The sequence below is a fragment of the Hipposideros armiger genome, unplaced genomic scaffold (genome assembly GCF_001890085.2).
Source record: "Hipposideros armiger isolate ML-2016 unplaced genomic scaffold, ASM189008v1 scaffold_356, whole genome shotgun sequence".
In the NCBI taxonomy this organism is placed as follows: Eukaryota; Metazoa; Chordata; class Mammalia; order Chiroptera; family Hipposideridae; genus Hipposideros; species Hipposideros armiger.
Window position 1 is genome coordinate 77235 of NW_017731706.1, and position 19374 is coordinate 96608.

The window sequence follows — 19374 nt, forward strand, 5'->3', positions numbered from 1 at the left end:
CATTTTGTGAGTGTGGCTCAGGCCCATGAACAGTGGGGTCCACTCAGGATGCCTTTTAACTGTTAACTCAAGTCCCCTGATTGTTGTTGGTGACCATCGCTTATAGTCCAGGAACAACATGGGAAAGGGACTCATGAAAAACTCTCCAAAGACTTTCTGAATAACCTATTTTTGCAAAAGTTCATACTATGCTTGTGTGTTGAAACTTTGAAGGTTCCCTAATTTTCCAGGAATGAATTTCTCTTCCAAGTAATACATGAAAAATCACTTCTCATTAAAGTAGCCATCAATACAAAAATAGCTTTACAAAATATATAACATGACATTGGAGAGATCCTAAAATATTAGCTACATGGTCATGACATTCGCATACTAAACAACAGATCGGAGTTAGGGTCTGGAGATGAGGTTCAGAAGCATGTGACTGGATGGGGTGAGGGGGCTGCCCCAGGTATGTGAGTCACCTCACTTGACCCCCCAGGCCTGGGATGGGCCTGGAGCAGTCCAGGATGGAGCTGGGTACTCAGGTAAGCTCAGGGATGGACCAAAGTGGAGGTGCTCCAGATGGGCCACCAAACCTGTGAGGGGACAGTGTGTAGTGCCAGCAACCCACCTTGATGCATGCTCTGAACCTGCCCTCCAGAGAGAAGAAGGGGCACAGATAGAGGGCTCTTTCTGAAATATACCAGTCTGTTGTGGGAAAAGAGGCAGCTTGCTCGGGATTTTAAAATTTCCTAAGCCACCTAGTCAAAGCATATGTAGCAAAATGGAGTATAGTGAGAACCACATCTCAATATTTACATTTGAGGAAACTTCACATTTGAATAGAGTATTTCCCAAGTCATATTTTCCCCTAAGGTGATGGGGCATTTGGATGGAAAAAGAGACGGAGAGGAAAATTGCCTGGAGTGAATTGCAGGGAGAGCTAAGAATATTATGGAAGATCCACAAAGCCTTCCAAGCTTCTAAATGGACCAGCTGGATAAGATGACAGCTCAAAATGTGATCAAACATTTCAAGTTAAAAAGGAATCCTAGATTTACTGAAAGCTGAACTCAAAAGCGTAAGGCTGGGTTTTTACATTTTCTAACTTTAATCAATCAAATACTCCTTTAAAAAATATAGTGCAGCTGAGTCACATAAGGCCCTGTGGCCCTGCTATGCTCACCAGGGGTTGTGGGGGTGGCAGGAGCAGCTTCCTCCTACCCCAGGTCAGACCCTGACGGCCACTTCAAGAGGCCTGAGTAGGAAAGTGATTCTTGGAGTTCTTGACCAAATGAGCCCCGATTGAATCCAGATCAGCACTCCCCAGAAGGTGCTCAGCTGAAGCCCAGGGCCTAACTGGAAGCAGAGTACTCCGAGTTCACGGCCCCTGGGAGGAGGCGTGTAATAAAGCACTGTCTGCCCTTGCGGTAACTGGCGCCCTTCACTTTCCTGTCCCCAGCCCTGGAACTGATTAGCAGGACATGAGTAATTTACCCATTAGACCACCTCAGAAGCAGGTGGGGTAGAGAAAGCAGCGGGCAGAGACAAATAAAAGTCTCCATTTTCACTCTGCGAAGGCAGCACTTACGCGAAATGAGGGGTTTTCATAGACTTCTTTGAAACCAACCTGGGAGGACCAAGCTGCAGCCTTTTTCTTGGCAAAGGCTGTGGCTGCTTTGTGCTCCCACCCCTACAATTAGGGCAGAGGCCACGTCGCTTCCTGAAACAAGATCTGCACTTTAGCCCTTAGCTCTGGGCGGGACCCAGTTGCTGCTGTGGCAGTGGCGTGGTCGGAGGGACAGGACAGCCCACCAAGGCGGCACAGGGACAGTGTGCAGAGATGCCAGGTGGGCAAGGCGCTGGCATGGCTCTAACCCCAGGTGACCGGTCCTGCTTTGCTCCTAGCAACCCAGTGGTCTGGAGAGAGTGGGCCAGGCTAGGATTCCTGAGCACCTTCCAGAAGGTTGGCAAGACCTTACATTCAAAGGTGAGCTCTCTGGCCCAGCCCAGGGGAGGTGTTGGGGTCCTGTCACTGGGGCTCCATGAGCAACAGCCTGGGATCATTTGTTCCCTCTTATAACGGGAGTTCATACCTAATATGGAATAAAAATATGTGTTTCCCAATGTATAGCCCACCTTTTCCAGCTTCCTTCATCACCTTGGTGGTGATTTTAGGGGCTGACGAGCCAAACGCTGCTTCCCAGCCAGTGCCAGCTTCTGCCGTGTCCACTCACCAGTGCCAGCTGCCACCTGCACCTCTAATAACGTCAGGAGGCTCCAAAATGCTGACATGTGCTCCTGAAGTTTGGTTTTAAGTGCTTTCTCAGAAATCTGAGTTGACTGAATCTATCTGGAACGTCATTTGGAAAATGCTTGACATTTCTATAGCAAAGCACTGCTCATTTAGGAAAAAATGATGAAGAGGAAATAAAGACTGGACTCCCAAGCCAGCTCTTACAAACCCCCAACCTTCCCACTACCAGGAGCAGCCCACAGTCTCCTCACCCCTCTCTGAGTGTGGCTTTCGCGGCCTCAGTTCTCGGCTGTCACATTTCAGACAGTGGGAAGCACAGCTCTGACTGGCAGTTGGATGTTTGGCAGCTCCAGCTTCTGTCCCCCAAAAAAACCTTAGTCCCAGGCTCTTAAATGGGCACACGTCATTTACTTTCTTTATAATTACTAAACTGCAGAAGATTAGGTCAAACTTTTTTATTGTTCAACTCCAGGTCATTATGATCATGTGCAATAAAGCCCACTTGGTTCAGTTATTTAAAGGAAGAGCTTAAAAAACAAGTACAAAGCTCCTGGCGGCTTTGGAGCAGAGAAAGGGGATTTCTGGGAGAGGAGTATAGGAAGTGTTTGGAACTCTCTCCTGCATGGATACGGCTCCTCCTGCTCCACAGTGGAATTCACACGAGAGCCCTGACCTTAAAGTCTTGGCTTCATCAGAATGTCTAAACTGTTTCTTGGGAGATGGGGGTAAACGTGCCTTCAGAAGAACTGCCGAGTGGATAAAACTGGATGTGGTCACAGAGCTAGAAGAAAACGTAAGGGGAACATGCAGAGTGGAGGAAGCTATTCCTGTGGGGGCTCGTGGCAGGGCCTCCTCATCCCTGGGCTCACATTGTGCTTCTCCCTCCCGTGGACATGTGACTTCCCATGGGAAAGAGTTTAGGGGCACGCCCACAGAGAACGGAAAAACTCACATTTTCTAAGACGTTTCGCACTGCCTGTCACAGGAGCTGCATCTCGCCGTATGCTCCTTGGCTCCCTGCTGCCCACCTGAGGTTCTTAACCTGCTGCCTCTGCCCTTCCACATGTGACCTTCCATGAGGGTCAGAGCAGGGTCCATTAGATTGTGTCACCTTCCCCCCTGAGGGGCACCCTCCACAGCCCCAGTGGAAAGCTGGGAACATGAGCGCAGACCTGGAGTCTGGTCACCTGAAGTCCGGTTACTCTTTGTCACCAGACTCTCTAACTCTCTCTCAGTTTCTCGATCTCTCGATCTCTCAATCTCTCGCAACCCCCAGCCCCCATATAATGTTGTCATCTTATCATTCCTCAGAGTTCAGCTTGGGTTTTCTAGAATTCAAGTGCTAACTGATTATTTGTAGACCCCAAGGACTCACCTACAATGTTTTCATTAGCACTGAAACTATAGAGTTGCCTCAAATGAAAAACCCTCAGACCCAAAGCATGGTGGGTGAGTGTCAAATGAACTTGTTGCTATATATCTAATCCACCATCAACCACCCTCCATCTCATGTCTGAAAGCAGGGCCAGGTCCATCTGGGTGTTTTCTCGGGAGCAGCTCCTCAAGTCTGGTTCTTCTTGTTCTGAAGATCTGTGAACGAGAGAAAGAATGCCATGGCCCTCACACATTCAGTGAACAATGGTGATATCGGGGTAGGAAAACTCCATTTAACACCCTCCATTCATAAGAAGAGAGGAAAGGAAGCCTAGATCAGTGATTGGTCCACAGCAGTTAGGAAATCTGGTCAGGCACAGGTCTCCATCTCGTCTCTGAGCAGAGCCAGGTCCTGAGTAGAGCCCAGAAGGGCTCCAGAAACTCTTTGTCAGGAGCTATTGTGGGCAACACTCTTAACATTTTTTTAAGCCCTGTTATCTAACTGAGAAATCCTACAACACATGTCTTTAAGACTCTTAGAAGCCCTACTAGGTATATTCTGAAATCTTTCTAAGGTCTTGAAAGAAGTCTTACAGCTTCAACCTTGTGATTGTCACCTGGAGGCCATGCTATACAAACATGGATTTGATCTTTGTCCTAAAGCCAATTCTCATCATGAGACACTTTGGCTGAGAGACAATGAAAATGAGGAACAGTCTCATTATCATACCCAGAAAGTCCTGGCCTCTTTAGATTTTCCCTAAGCTCTGCTCCGGGCCTTAATAGTTCCTTTCTCAGTCCATTTCTTTTTTCTCATAGTTTATCACAGGGAGCTGGAAGAAGCCAGTGGTACTTTCTGTCTTCTGCCTGGTGTCTCCTCAGCCAGGCCCAAGAGTTTATTGGGTACCCTTTTTGTTTTCCATGTTACCACAGGCGACAATACTGCCAAACTTTCTGTCCAGCCTTCAATAACATTTTCCTCACTGTCCTCCAAGCTCTCATCAACAGTCTCCTTGAGGTCCTTCCAACTTTTATTAATCTTCTCCAAGTCCTCTCAGCTTTTGCCCCATGCCTTGTCCCAGAGCCAAAGCCATGTGTTGGATTTTGTTATGGTAGCAATCCACTTCTAGGTACCAAATTTTGTCCTGATTATCTATTGTTGCATAACAAACTACCCCAAAGCTTAGTGGTTTAAAACAACGACCATTTTTCACAATTTTGTGGATATGAAACTTAGATAGAGCCCACTGGATGATATATGTTTTTTCCTCCACTGGATCAGTTGGTGATACTCACCTGGTGGGTGTGCTGACCCATTGGGACCAAGATGGTTTTGTTCACAGAGCTGGCACTTTGGGGGAGATGACTAGAAGGTTGAGCTAAACAGAGACTATCAATCAGAGTCCCTACACACAGCTTCTCGAGCAGGCAGTCAGGATGGTCACGTGTATCACATGGCAGCGCAAAGCTTCCAGGAAGAATGTTCCTAGAGACTGTGGAAGCTGCCATTTTCTGATGACTTGGGTTGAAAACCAGCACACCATTTCTGCCATCTCCTCATGAACAAAGTAGTTCACTCAAAAGGAGAGGACATAATTCTCACTTCTCAGTGGGAGAATTGTAAAAGAATTGATGGCCATCTTTTGTCTTGCATACTCCTTCCTCATCTCTTCTTTCTTCCTTTGGCCTGGAATGACATGTGAAGGCTGGAGCTGCAGCAGCCATCTTGGACCATGAGACGTTTTGGGGAATAAAAGGAATGCACTGCAAATCGACAAGCTAGAAGCAATCTACAGCCCCAACACCATGGAAAACCATCAAATCTCTGACCTGTCTACCCTGAAATTTTAGAATGTGAGAGAAAATAATTTTTCTTAAGTCACTGTTATTTGGGGCTTTTCTGTTGCTTGCAGCCTAAAACCTAGCAGTAGTTTGGGGTACCATGTATCCTTTGGTAGCTCAGAGTTACAGATTGAGGAGACTTTTCTGCACTCCAACAATCCATCCTCTACCCCATAGCCAGAGTTTCCTGAAGCGCCACATATACAGGTGGTAAAAGCTCCCCTACCACACCTTCCATTATCCGAGTCCTTGACTCACACTCTGATCTCATCGCTTCTTTTGAAACAAATTTTCTGTCCGATTAAAGTTCAGTATACAAGGCCCTGCATGGTTCGTCCTGCACAGTTTGGCCTTGACCCATCTCTCCTGACTTGCCCGCACTCCCCTGCATCCCACCTGGAGGGCGAGCCACTGTTCAATGTGCCCTGTGGTATCCTGCCCGGGGGGGTGTATATGCCTGCTGTCCTCCCCCACCTACACACCTTCCAAATTCTATCGTGTTTTCAGGGCAGAGGTAAAATCTCTCTTCCTTGGAGAAGAATTTCTATGATCACAAAGAAAGGGGTTTCTCCTTCTCTTGGACTTTTACAAGGAATCATTGTCCAAACCCCTTGTTTGACAACACATTTCACTGTCAATGGAGTGTTTGGTTGTTTTATTCTTCCCACATGGACACGTCTCAATTCTTCAACTCGACTCTGAGTCACCAAAGTGCAAGGGCCCGCATCACCATTCTTTGGGTCTCCAGTGTCTAGCTAGTCATGGCTTTGCTTCCAGGAAGCCACCCGTCTGGCATAAGCAGAGTCAACCACTGGCCAAAAAGGAGAGAGGAGGAAGAAAATGCAGTTTATCAAGCCACTGCTTTCCGGTCCCTTGCATACCAGCCGGGCACATGTGGCCCACCATTCCTAACTCTCTTTCCCTAACTCACTAGTCACTCAGTGGTGTAATCACCTCAGAGGACTCACTGTGCCACTGTAAATCCAAAGGACCGAGGCCCAGGCCCCAATCCCTGGGCAACCTCATCAGCCACTTGAAACATAGACTGATGCTGAGGCATAGGGGGGATGTCCTGGTTGCTTGGATTTTGTTCCACGTCAGCACTTTGCCCTACAATCATTAACAGAGATCAGGGCGGGACATGAGTATAGACATGAGAATGTCTCAGCTTTGCCTGTGATCACCTGGGAGGAAAACCCAATGTGTCCCCCACTCAGTGCCCTGCAAGACCGCCCCCGCTGCAGTCTGAGCCTGCAGAGAACCAGGACGGACTCTGCTGGGACATCAGATGGCCTGGGAATCAGAGAAGCAGCCCAAAATGGCAAAGATTCTGACTGGAAACTTTAGCTAAACTCAGCATTGCTTTTCATGAGACCTGAAAGTGTGACAATGAGTAGAACTGACACCCGGGGAGATTACATTTAATGAGTTGTTTGGCAAAGGCTATTTCTGAAATTAATTATCAATCACTTCTAATTATTTTTAAATGACGTTTATTAATCCACAAGGCTTGGGGAAATGTGTGTACTACTTTCGGGACCCACGTGGGGGGCCGTCTGGTGCCCTGGCTGAGCCTGCAGCTCCTGGCCTGGGGTACAGCCTGGGTCCAGGTGGGTGGACCCAGTGCCCACTTGTCTTCCAAGGGGAGTAAGCAAGAGCCAGGAGAAGCTAGACTCTGGCCTGAGCTCTTCCTTGCCCAGAACCAAACCCGGATCTCCCCTAAGGTCCAGCTTCAGCTCCAGGCCTCACTAATAATTCAGCCCCATTTAATCCAAGACACCTGAAAATCTGGCACCCTCAATGCATGCCACACCTGTGGAAGAGGTGTGCCTGGTGTGCCCTTCTGCACAACCAACAGAAGCTTGGGAAGGAAGCTCATGAGCTGAAGCAGAATCAACCCCGTGCCTTAGCATACCCAGCCAGAGCAAGGGAGCTGGGCTCTAGCTACTGCTTCTGCCTTCTCAGGACCCTACCTGGTCTGCAAATATTTAAATTAGTGTCAGAGAAACAGCCAGGCACACACACGGGAATCTGGTCAAACATCAGAGTGACAGGAGCGCAGGCCAGCAACCTCTGCCCAGTACTTACCTGAATGGTCTTCCTAGAAGGAGGAAGTGTGTGAGGCTCACCCACCAGCTTCTGCTACCCTTGCCGAGACTCGACTTGCTCTCTCTGCCCAATTTGCTCTTCATCAAGCACACCACACCCCTGTACCAGGGCATTCTCTGATGGACCAAAAACAGCTTCCCTCTAGCACGTGCCAAGGGCAGAGGTGGCAACTTTCTTCCCAGTTCTTGTGGTCCCAGCACCCAGCACAGAGCCTGGTAAATGGCCAAGGCTTAACAAATGTTGGTTTAATGATGACAGATGTTCCCAGGCCTGCCTCCCATGAGTTTTACCATCAGCCATCACGGTGTTGGGATTGTCATCAAAGAGAAGACAGAAGGCTGTACTCGTGCAAAGGTCCACACTTTCCCCCCCTCTCGCCAGCTGCTCTGTAGGCTCCAATTAGCTGGGGCGTTGCTCTGTTCCTGTTCATTAAAGGTGGCCCACAAGGGCATAGGAACCGTGGCGAGAATTCAAAGGGTCTGTTCAGAGCCAAGCACTGACTCCCACAGTCACTATAGGCCACTTTGGAAAACCATTTTCCTTTGAAATAGGGAGAGTAAAACTTAATGGGGAAGTTTGCAGAATCTCATTCATCAAAAAAGTCCAGAAATTCTTTCTTTTCCTGGAAGCCGTTCATCAGCATTGCTGCAAACATTCATCTGTAGAATCCTAAGAGGGACAATCCCCACAGGATGGCCCTTAGAAGACAGGCAAAGAATTAGCATGTAGACAAGTATTGAACAACCATCAAAATGAACAAGATGCTGCTGCTTGTAGGACCTTGACAGAGACAGGATTTATGAGTCCCTGGTTTCCATAGGCTGCGGCAGAGCTAGGGCCTCCTCATCCTTACAGCAAGTGAGGTCCTCAGTCCTCACCTCTTTAGGGTCAACCTGGAATGTCTTTGGAAAGAAGACTCAATGCAAGTGAAATGTTGACTCCAAAAGGGGGCTTTCACCTAGGATGGGGCAGGGTGGGGTTGGGACATCTGCCTCGGCCTAGAAGTAGTTCTCTGAGTGGTATTAGAGGCTGAAGGAGACAAGTGACAGTGTAACAGGTCAGGGAATGTGCACTGTCACCCCGGTCTGGACCAGGACAGGCCTTTTCCAGGTGGCCTGAGTAGGCCATCCCTGACTCATGTCACCCCTGGTGCAGGTAGTCCTTGGGAGGTGTCCACCATGAACCCGCCCCACCCCATTCAGAGCAGCACACAACAATCGAACTCACACAGCAACTCAACTTACCCTGGGGTGGACTGGAATGGACCCAAGTAAGACTTTCTGGAATCTCAGCCCTTTTAGAGCCATATGGAAGCCACTAGATGTCTGTGTTCTATAGACAAATGTCCCTGGTGTTTGTCCGGTCTATAACCTTACATCCTCTTCCCATGTCCTTCCCAATATTACAGGGTCAGGAACATTTTAACTCAGGGCCTCCGGGGCTGATGTACTGCTTTGTGTTGTTGATTTTTTTTTCAAATGTCAGATATTGATTGAAGAATTTTCCTTTAATTGAGGATGTACTAATCACCCTACAATGATTTACACCTAAAAGATGAGGCACACTCAAAGAAGGGCTAAATGGAAGTGGATGTTGGTATCAAACATCAAATTGGCATGGGGTCCAGTTCTGGCCGCATCCGCCTGACCATGTGCCTTGAACAGTCATGTCACTGCCTTGGCCCCCGTTTGCACATACGCAAAATGAGAGTTAGGCCAACCCATCTCCTCTCCAGGCTTGAGTCCAATGGCATTCTGACACGTGGCACTGGCTTCATCAACTCCTGCTGGTGGACAAGTGAAGTGCTCCATCACCTTCCATCTAGGAACCTCTGGTGAGCTTTGAGGTTCAATGTAGCAGTTTGTCATCTCTAGAGGGACGTCCTGGCAGAAATGAGAGCAGGAGGCACCAGCTGGGTATCCTGGAGGGATGGTATTTAGTTGGGAGTTATTCCTTTTAAACTGGTTGTAGCTAGTCCATACTGCCTGGAGCTGAGCACAGCAGCTTCAGAAATACGCACATGTCGAGTTAAATCTTCGGTGACTTCCATCGGACAAACTCCAAAGGGTGGATCCAGGGCTGCAGAGCCACAAATTGGGGTGTTCAGGCTTAGCACAAACTCCAGGCATCCATCTCTAGGAGCAAACTGGCCATTTGGCACAGAGATCCGAGACTGTGGCCTGCCAACACTCAACACCTAAATCACAGGGTGCTCTGAAATGGGCCATTCCATGTGGGCGGGAGGGGCCTCTGGCCTCCCTGAGTCTTATTCCATTTCCTTGCAAATGGTCTGCATGGCTCTTGTTATCACCGTTTCTAGCTCCACGCTCACGTTTTATGTCTCAGAGATAGTGTTTATTGATACTAAACAATGCTCGGCTGCTATGCAGAACATCTGTGCCGCAGCTGCCACAGCCCCCATGGAATTTTTGTAATAGTTGTGGGGTGATTTGCTAGCACGGTACATACAGCACTGAGAGAACTATGTTCTGCTACTCAAAAGGATTTGGGATAACTGGAAATTTCAGGGTTTTAAAGGTTGTTGAGTTGGATGTGGTTGGGGGCCGGGCATTTTGTTTGTTTTTGATATGTAAATATCAGTTGGAAACTTGTTTATAAATCTCAGCAGCAAGAATTTTGTACAGATATGCCCTCCCACTGCCCCCCCCCAAAATCACCTAAGAATTAACTAGAAAAGTGCCCAAGGCCACAGAGCAAGTCTCTGGAATGTTCTAGAACCAAGTCTGCTGGTAAAAACTAAACTGCCAACAATTGAGCCACTCTCCTGCACTAGACAATGAAAGCAGGCCTTTTATGACCTAATATATGTTTTTAAACTACACAGAAAGAGGAGGTGTTGGGAGAAGAGGTTCTGATCCATCCTTCATTAGCATCTTAGCACAACACCGTGGCTGTTATACTAAAAGCCCTAAGAGGTGTAGATAAGGAATGTGTGTGGTGCCCTTGGCTTCTCCAAGCACTTTTCCTGTTACATTTTCCTATTAGACTTCTCTAAGGTGCCCAGGAGAGCAGAGCTGAGGCCACACACACTCAGCATTCTTTTTGTTCTGGAAAGTAATTCTTTATGCTCTGGAAAGTGGGCATAAGCTCACCCAGAACACTCAGCTACTAAATTCTAATGCTCCCAGCCCTTCCAGGTCTTACATTCATGCCTGCATTGTGTACCTATTGTGTGCCTACTATGTGCCAAGGACTCTTCTAAAATACAGTAGTAAGTCAGAGAAGATGCCTGGTCTCAACAAGAGACACTGAAAACATACGCACATAAACGAGAAGCAGAAGAAACATACAAAATGCAGACAGTGATGAGGCTGTGCAAGACTGAAGAGGCTGTGGAAGACAGTGATGGTTGGGATAGGGCGGAGGCTGCCCTAAAGCGGAAGGTCCAGAGAAGGCTTGCTGACACTTGAACTGAGATCTGAACTGTAAAAAGAATCCATCATGGGATGATGAGGAGGTCAGTGTTCTAGGAAGCCCAGAAAGCCATAACACTGGGAAAGCTTCATCCAGGGATTGGAGGACAGTGGCTGGGGTGGGGGTGGGGGAAGACATGTGTGACAAGGTAGGCAGAAGCTTACAGAGCCAGGGTGTGCTGCTCCAAGTGCAAGGGAACCCACTGGGGAGCATGGTGCCATCCGGGTGCACTATCCCACTCTCTCTTCAGGAGAGAACCTGCTGGGAAGCGATGCATCAGCGGACCACTTCCAACCGCAATGTCATAAAGACCCACCCAGCATTTGACCTGAGGCCTCACTCTGACCACTACAGGGGTATGTGGAGCTCCTCGCTGGGCTGGCACAGGCTTTGCAGAGCTGCACTGCTGCCGACGCCCTTGCTACCCCTATCTTCCTTCCTCACTCCTCTCCCTGCCTCTTCCTGCCCCTTCCTTCACCAGCCTCCCCTTGTGAGCCTCCTAACTCTGTCTTGCCTTTGCTTCCCAGAGAACCTGGCCTGACGGGGCAGCAGGTTTTGAGCAAGGGCTGGGGGAGGGTGCAGGAGATCAGTCAGGAGCTGCTGAGGAGCAAAGCTGCAGACAGATAAGTCTTGGCCGTGCTCTGTTTGAGGGGCCTTTCAACACTTGGATGAGATCCTAATTGTCCTCTGAACCCAGGGGAAATGAAACTGTCTTGGATGTTGCTGTCAAGATTAACAACAGCTGCCATTTAGTGGGCATGTGGCACAGGCCAGGCATGGTGCTAAGCACCCTGTAACAGTCATTCTACCCAGTCTTCATAACAATGCCACTTAGAAAAACGAGGAGATGGACTCAGATAGGTTCACAGTGCAGCGTTTCACAGAGAAGCGAGGGCACAGTGGGCATGAGAGCGGCCCTACACCAGGCATCTGTCTTCCTGGTTATTTCATCTACAGCTGGGTCTCCTATTCTCAATTCTCTCCTCCCAGAAATTTCTGAGCCATCTCTTAAGTCTTCAGTATCAACACCAAGCGTTTGCATACAGGTGCCCACGCACAGGAACTTCCAGGAGCTTCATGGGCCCATACGAATGCTGGCAAGCATCCCCTGTTCAGTGACAGTCCTGGCATCCCCAGCTACAAATAGAGGCTGGAGGAGAAAGCAGGTCCTGGTCACTAGGACCTGGGATGGCAGGGACCTGGGGAGAAAAGAGACCCCTGCCCTCACCCTGCTTCCCAGGCACTGGGGAGCCAGGGCCTCCTTCTGCAAAAATAGCTTTTTCTCCTCTTTTAGGGACCATGGGGCACCTGCTCTGAGTGTCCAGCCGAGGCCCACTGGCCCCCGAATCCCCTGGGAAGCTCGTGGGCAGAAGCCGGAACACCATCCTTCCTCCCCGGAAGAAAGCTGGCTTGTTCCAGGAGCACAAAGGACAGCCAAGGGGCCTGACAAGCTGTGCATGCTAATGGCCCGGGGGCTCCGAAAGCAGGCTCTGTGTTGGGGGAAGGCAGCAGCTGGGGCTCCTGCCCTGTGCTGGCCCTGGCTAGACCCGGAGTGGATGGCTGCTGTGCTCCCCCTCTTCCAGGGAAGGGCCCTGGACCGGATGCCTCCCCAGGCGGGCCCAGTCCTCCCCCAGGCCACGCTGAGTCACCTGTGCCCAGCACGTGGGGACCCAGGCGAGCATCTGTTGCAGGCAGCACACCGTCTAAACATCCGTGCAAACTTGGACCAACAGGTCCTGTTGAAATGTGCTAACCATCTGCTTTTCCTTAGCTGTTTTTGAGCAAATTATGTTTATTATGTTAATTTATTTTACTGTCAACAACACCGAATGACACAGTTGCTGCTAAACAACATCATTATATATCTCATTCTGGCATATTACCAGAAGGTCTTTTTTTTTTTTTTTTGTAAATGCAACAGGAATAAATACACATTGAAATGTTGGTCTATTTAAAATTACGTCTGGGACGGCAAAGCTGTAGGTGCAGGCGTGCCTGCGGGCTGCTCACTTTTTTAGGGACGGCTTTCTCTAGGAGACACAGGGCAGTCTGAATGAGGCTTGGACATGAACATGGGGCTTCTCAGAAGCCTGCAGGGTTGGGAGAGAAAGAGGCCCTAGAGCATCTGATTTCCCCTCTCAAAACTTCCTCTTCTCTCAGCAAATCCCCCATTTTCCAGATGGTTAAGCCAAGAGGACCAGGCAGTGTCCTGAGCAGAGAGAGCGTGTACCCTAGTGATTCACTGGGGACCCTAAAACCAACATGGCCAGGCAGGGGTTGGAATTTATAGTAATTATGTTTGTGACCATCCCCTGCCCCTTCAGAGACCAATGAACTCCATATTCCCAGAGAGACGGGAGAAAAAAGAGGAGAGCTAGTTGAGAGAGAGAAAACGTTCAGCATAGAACATACTGCTCTCCACCAGCTCCTCAGCACAGAGCTCACGGGGAGCTGAAGAACCTCACAGCAGCACCACGCTGACTCGAATAGTTCCTCAATTAGGTAATAAGCAACATGAGGAACAGGCAGCTTCCTGGGAGGAAAACAGAGCCTCAGACAGAGACCAGGGCAGCCTGCTGTGCAGAGGATCAGGGTTTCTTTCATTCAGCTCCCAAGCCCAAGTGAGGTTGAATCTGCACACCCCAACCCGGGCCTGCCTGTGTCAACGAGAGGGCAGGCTTCCCTGTATAATGGAAGGCAGCTTTGCCTGCTGACCCCTCGGAAGCTGAGAAAACCCCCATGTGGGATTTTTACAGCACAAATGACCCGCCTGATCAAGAGATTTGGTAGCCAGGTGGCTTCTGGGTGTCCTCGCAAATATTTGGTTTCAGAGAACGAGTCACGTTACACAGTTTAATATTGGGAGACTGAAGGGGCTGCAGCAGTCAGCCTTTGTCCCCCCACTTGTCCTGCAGCCGCCAGTAGACAGCCCATAAAAAACGTGGGGCTCATGTTCACACAGATGGCTGTGGGTTTTATGGGCTGGGCGAGAGGAGCGGAAGACGATGGCCGTGGTGAGGCTGTCAGAGGGTCTCAATTAAATGGGTCTCAGCTGCTAGGGACACCTGGGCTCTGGGGGCCCAATGGGGACTCGATGTTCTTTGAGGGCTCCCTGCCCACCCCGGAAATGTGCAAAGGACTCTGTCCCATCCTGCCTCCCAGAGCTACCACCTCACAACCTCCTAGTCCCAGCACACGGCTGCCTTTCAGCCCTTGAAGGATGGCCACAGTGCCAGCTCCTGCCCCTCAGGGTGGGCACCCTGCCTCTTTGCTTTTACCCTTGGGAAAAGGTAATAAACTGCCTCACCCTAAAATAGGTTCCTAAATTCTATCTCTTCAAGGGCATGTTCCATTTAATTGGGGCTCAGCCTTAAATCAAAGGAACTGGTCTGTTATTGTGGAATAGTAGATGACAGGAAAGGAGAGCCTCTTGTCCCCTGTGCTTTCAGCTCATTCAGGGACAATAGGAAAGGAGGGCGGGGCCATTTCAACCTATGGTGGGGGCTCCTCTGCAGCCTGAATCCTTCTGGGCACTCTGGCTCTTGAACGGCAGCCTTCATTGGGACCACAGGGACTGTTCAGGCTCCTGGAAAAGGGAGATGAAAAAATGCTTGGAGAGGGGTGCTGGCCACAAGGTGGCGCTATTGTCCAGGGTGGTCATTTGCCCTAAGAACCGGGGTGGAGGGTGAGAAGCTGCTAGAACCACACTGGGGAAGGAGAGAGGGTAACTAGAGAGTGCTGTCTTTGTGGGGTGCGTCTAGTCTGTACTCAGAAGCGACCGGAGACAGGAGCTTAAAGAACAAATTGCAAATTCTTCCACATCCTTCTCTATCTCTGTTACAAAGCCTTGATATTCTCTTGACTGCTGGGGTGATGGGGTTGGGGTGGATCAAGGAGACATTGTGTTGGGGTTGGCGGGCAGAGGAGGGGTGGGGCGGGGACGGTTTAAGCAGAGTGGTCCTAACAGGTTATTGGACAGTAAGTATTTTCGGGAGGGTGTGAACCGAGCTCCGCTGGCGGCCTGGGCCGCGCTGGGTCCAGGCTGGGCTCTCAGCCTCTTCCTGGGCTCACTGCTTAGCTCTGGAAAAAGCAAAAGCATCTCTTCATGCTGAGCTTTCTTCACATAAAGTGATTACCACGTGTCAGAAATAAACTGCTGTTTCTGTACATAATCATAGACCACTTCGGAGAACAGTGACTTTGGGTCAAAAAGGAAAACTACTTCAAAATAAAAAATGCTGCAAGCTGGTTTCTGCGCTCTCGCTCTCTCTCTCTCTCTCTCTCTCTCTCTCTCTCTCTCTCTCTCTCTGGGAGGAGGGGGCCGCAGGAGGATCGAAAAAACAAACACGAAAAGTCAGTCGGTATCTCCTCACCACTGCAGCTGATTTCCTGTGTAAACGAAAACCATGTGATATTCCATAAATGCTTCCAGCTCTAAAAGACAGGAAATGAAAACCATCATGGAAAAGGAAAGCTGCAGAATAAATTCCCAGGGCAGATAGCATTACAGCGACATTGCACGGGGACGAACGCTGGGCCGCCTGCACATACCTGCAGGTCATTAGAGTGACTGCTAATGGGGACCCGGGAGAGTGGACCAGCTCTGTGTTGCTTCTGCGGGAGAAACTGGGCGGCGGCGGTCACACCCACGGCGCTGCGCCTGACAACTCCGCTTTCAATTAAGAACCGAGCTGAGAAAGTAGTCTTTTCTTTCTGCACGCCTCCCGAGGTCAGGTTACGACCTCTCAACCGAATTCAATCGCGGTGGCATCCATATGCATGAGGGCTAATTAACTCTGAAAGGCCCGGCCCGCTGGGTCCTCCCCGCTGCGCTGGGGTGGGTGAGCCCCCCCCTCGTCTTCCCCGAGGCCCGGCCTCTGCAGCTGCTCCCGCGCCGGCCGAAGTGCGCACATGTGCGCGGGGAGCGCGGCGTCTCAGCGGCGGGGACCAGCGGGGCGAGGGGAATTAGCCGCGTCATTTGTCGCCAGCCTAGCAACACGTGCGTGCTTATCCTGATAGCTCCCACCTGGCCTCTGAGTTCTGAGGCCACATGTGGGAAATGGACGCTCATTCTAAAGGGGATTTCAGGTTTGAGGTTACACTGGGCCTTGCAGCCAGGAGGCTGGGATCGGAGTTCCAGCTCCATCCAGGCTGCCTGTGGGATCATGGGCAAGTCAGCCCACCTCTCTGGGTTCTCTGCATTTGCTGTGCTGGCACATGAGGCAGTTGGACTGGAGAAAAGGTCAAATCCGTTCCACTTACAGATAAATCCCAAGAGGTCTTTTCCAGCCACCATAGTTTTCCCAGTTCTGAGCATTTTTAGGTTTCCCAGTTCATGATAAGCCCCGAGGTGCCTAGTTTCCAGGAGGTGGCAATCTGTGGGGTAACATTTTCTACTTTTTCCTGTATCAGTTAAGACCCTCCCATTTTGTATTTTACAAACTAACTTGAACAAGCTTCAGCAAACTAGAGAAAATTTACTGCTCGTGGACCCACAGCCTGGGATGCAGCCGGGCTAGGAAAATTCCTACTTTGTCCTTCACTTACCCTTTCTTCTCTATTTCTGCTGCTTTATTTTTGTTAGCCAACTGGTTTCCTCTAGGCCTGTTTCTTAGAGTATGTGGCATAGAAGACAGTCTCACCCAGCATTTATCAGGTTAGAGCTGCTGTATTCAATAGATGGACGCAAAGCAGCCCAGCCTGAAACTGCCCAAATTTCAGGCACAAAAAGATCAGATTGGCCCAGGTTGGATCACGTGCCTAATCCTAGCCCAATCAACTGTGAGGGGAGAGTCAGTCACATGATATAAACAAGGGTTGCCATAGGCTTATCGCTGTGGGTAGAGGGAACTTAGGGGGTGAGCAGGCCAGGCATGCCAAAGCTATCTACTACAGTGACTCAAATCCTGATTTCAATTAGGTGCAAGGTAATTTCCTCAGAGACAGCTCCCTCTGGACTCCTGGCTCAGAGCTGGCTTCCCCTGTAATAAAGAGGGGCAGGATTCCCTATCTGGAGTTCAGGAACACCGCGATGAACATGCTTGACTTTCCTCAGCGTCTAGCAGAAAATCAGGAATGAAGCCACAGGCCCTGAAGCCACAGAGAGGAGGAGAAGCTGCCTCTTTCTGAGAGAGACATCTGTGGCCTGGTCCTGAGGCAGGATGGTGATTGCCAGGGTGGGGCGCTGGCTGGCTTGGCTGCCTTCCATCCTGCAGTAGAGGAGAGGTCCAAGTCAAGACAGTAGGAAAAGAGGAAGATACGATATGAAATGGATTCACTCCATAAAAGAAGCCACAGGCAGGAGTCTACAGGAACTGAGCAGGGCTGTTAAGGACAGGATAGTGTGGACATCACTCAGTCATAGAGTCACTAGGAATGGGAGCAGACTCAACCCGGCAGGTAACACACCAAGTCAAGCCCAGTGCCTCCTGTTCTGAGGAAACCAGAGCCTACCTACAGATGCGACTACCTAGTCAACAAATCAGACCTCCTGAGGGCAGTGAAACACTTAGAGCTCTTAGTCGTAAAAAATAAAATCTACTTTGGCTAGTTGAGCAGGAAATGGATTTATTAAGCGTATTAGTCAGGACAGGCTAACCCTACAACAACCCCCAAATCAAAGTGGCTTAAAATAATTAGCGGTTGATTTCCCATTCACGTCACAGTTCAGTCAGGGATTCAAGGACCCAGACTCTTTTCTATTAGTGGTTCCACCATCTTCTAGGCCTCTTATTGCCTTCCACTGCATCCTCTATACCCTGCTGGGAGATAAGGACATGGAGGATTGCCCCAGAGGTTTTAGGGACCAGGCAAGAAAGTCTGTCACTTCGGCTCACACACCAGTAGACAGAACTCAGTCGTGTGACCACACCCAAGTACAAGGAAAGCTGGGAAAGGCAGTCTAGCTCTGTGGACAAAGAAAAAATGGATCAAGTGAGCATCTAGATTTTCTCTTAGATGTTAGCTCGCAGAGTCATAGGCAGGTGGGAGTGAGCGGAGGCTGACCTCCCAGGAGGGCTCCCAAAACCCAGCTACAGATTCCATGAGTAGACATTGGTGGCCTCTGCACTCAGAAGCACTAAATGCTAGAAACCTGCTTGATTGCACATTCCACCTCTGCTAGAACTAATGAAACTTCCAGTCCCAGGGCTTGTCCTTGCAATGTCTGGGAAACCGCTGCCACCATGGAAGGCCAGGTGTCTCTGCCATCACCCAAAACGCTTTTTTAAAAGTCTAGAGGCACCAGGGAGAATTCACTCCCCTCACTTTCCCCCTCCCCGCTTCAGGTTATTCACTTCCAAATTCACGTTTTGAATAGGAGCCTTTGAAGGGTCAACTCTTCATTCTTCCTGCAAGAGAGGCTGGGAATTGGAGTTCTTTCATTCTGGGAAGGCAGGACCCATATTGTGAGCCTTTCCTGTAATAAGGAGATAGACAGTCATAAGTGAGACAAGTTTCCATCATTTGTAGGGGGAGCGGGAAAGGAGGCCTCCTGGCAATTACAGCTCTGGCTGGGCCTAGGTAAAATGGTGTTGAGGAGGAATTATAAATTATTTTCAAGCAGTTCCAAAAGCAAAAAGGCTAAGTAGCGGAAACATAGGTTCTTGGAGTTGGGAGTAAAGTTAAAGGTTATCTGTCTGATCTTCCGCTTCACACAGGAATCCCCTTTACCCAAGCTGCCCTGTGACAAGTCAGCCCCACTGAAATCTTCACAGTGATGGGTGACTCAGTACCTCTTACAAAGCAGCATTTTGAGTCACTTTTTCTTCTTAGAAGGTTTGTTGTTGTTGTTTTTTCCCCCAAGTGAAGCAAAAATCTGACTTTCTAGAACTTCTACCTCTAGCTCCAGTTCTGCTCTGGGAAACCACATAGAACAAATCTGTCCTTTGTGCGTATGACAATTTTTGTATCTACCACCCTGTCCTTTTTCTACTTTTGTTCAGGTTGAATATGCCTACTTCTTTCACCTCTGTTCCTCATTTGGTGATCTGCTTAGGCGAGACCTGTGGGCAGATCAGAAGGCCATATCCCCAATGGCAATGGTATAAATTTGACTACTCTTTAAAAGTGTCTCAAAGAGATGCATAAACACTCCAACTGGACTGATAGGGAAACTGAGATGCTGAGAAATCAGGCAACAGAAGGAATCCAGAAATCCAGGGTCAGATCAAGACTTGAAACCACTGTCCCGAGTTCTGCAGACACCTCTCCCACTAGGTCCCCTCCTCCCTGGGTCCATTTGAGGCCCCCCTTTTGTGTGCTGGGTCCCTTGAGGCTTCACAGGTTTTCAAGCTTGGGGAGGTCTGGCCTAGCGGCGGTCTGACAGCCCCGCCATGGGGGATGTCACAGGGACACCTTTCAACTGTTACTGCAAA

At 49.5% G+C, this 19374-nt stretch overlaps 1 protein-coding gene and 1 long non-coding RNA gene across 3 annotated transcripts; one reads left to right on the forward strand and one right to left on the reverse strand.

Moving 5' to 3' along the window:
- Positions 1–1494: 1494 nt before the first annotated feature.
- LOC109392902 (uncharacterized) lies at positions 1495–12783 on the forward strand. The gene is made up of 2 exons (XM_019661605.1): positions 1495–1972; positions 11250–12783. The coding sequence occupies exon 2, from the start codon at positions 11824–11826 to the stop codon at positions 12778–12780; it is 957 nt and encodes a 318-aa protein (XP_019517150.1). The 5' UTR covers positions 1495–1972; positions 11250–11823; the 3' UTR covers positions 12781–12783.
- On the reverse strand, positions 2694–15758 carry LOC109392903 (uncharacterized). 2 transcript variants are annotated; one of them, XR_002126135.1, is made up of 3 exons: positions 15551–15758; positions 15373–15433; positions 2694–3829 (listed from the first exon to the last, which is right to left on the reverse strand). It is a non-coding gene; the product is annotated as an uncharacterized LOC109392903 (long non-coding RNA). The 2 variants fall into 2 exon arrangements; XR_002126134.1 differs by lacking the exon at positions 2694–3829 and adding an exon at positions 12922–14585.
- Between the last annotated feature and the right edge of the window lie 3616 nt (positions 15759–19374).

Bases quoted from the DNA above. Each gene is read 5' to 3' on its own strand.
- LOC109392902 (XM_019661605.1), top strand. From the start codon at position 11,824: ATGCCACTTAGAAAAACGAGGAGATGGACTCAGATAGGTTCACAGTGC.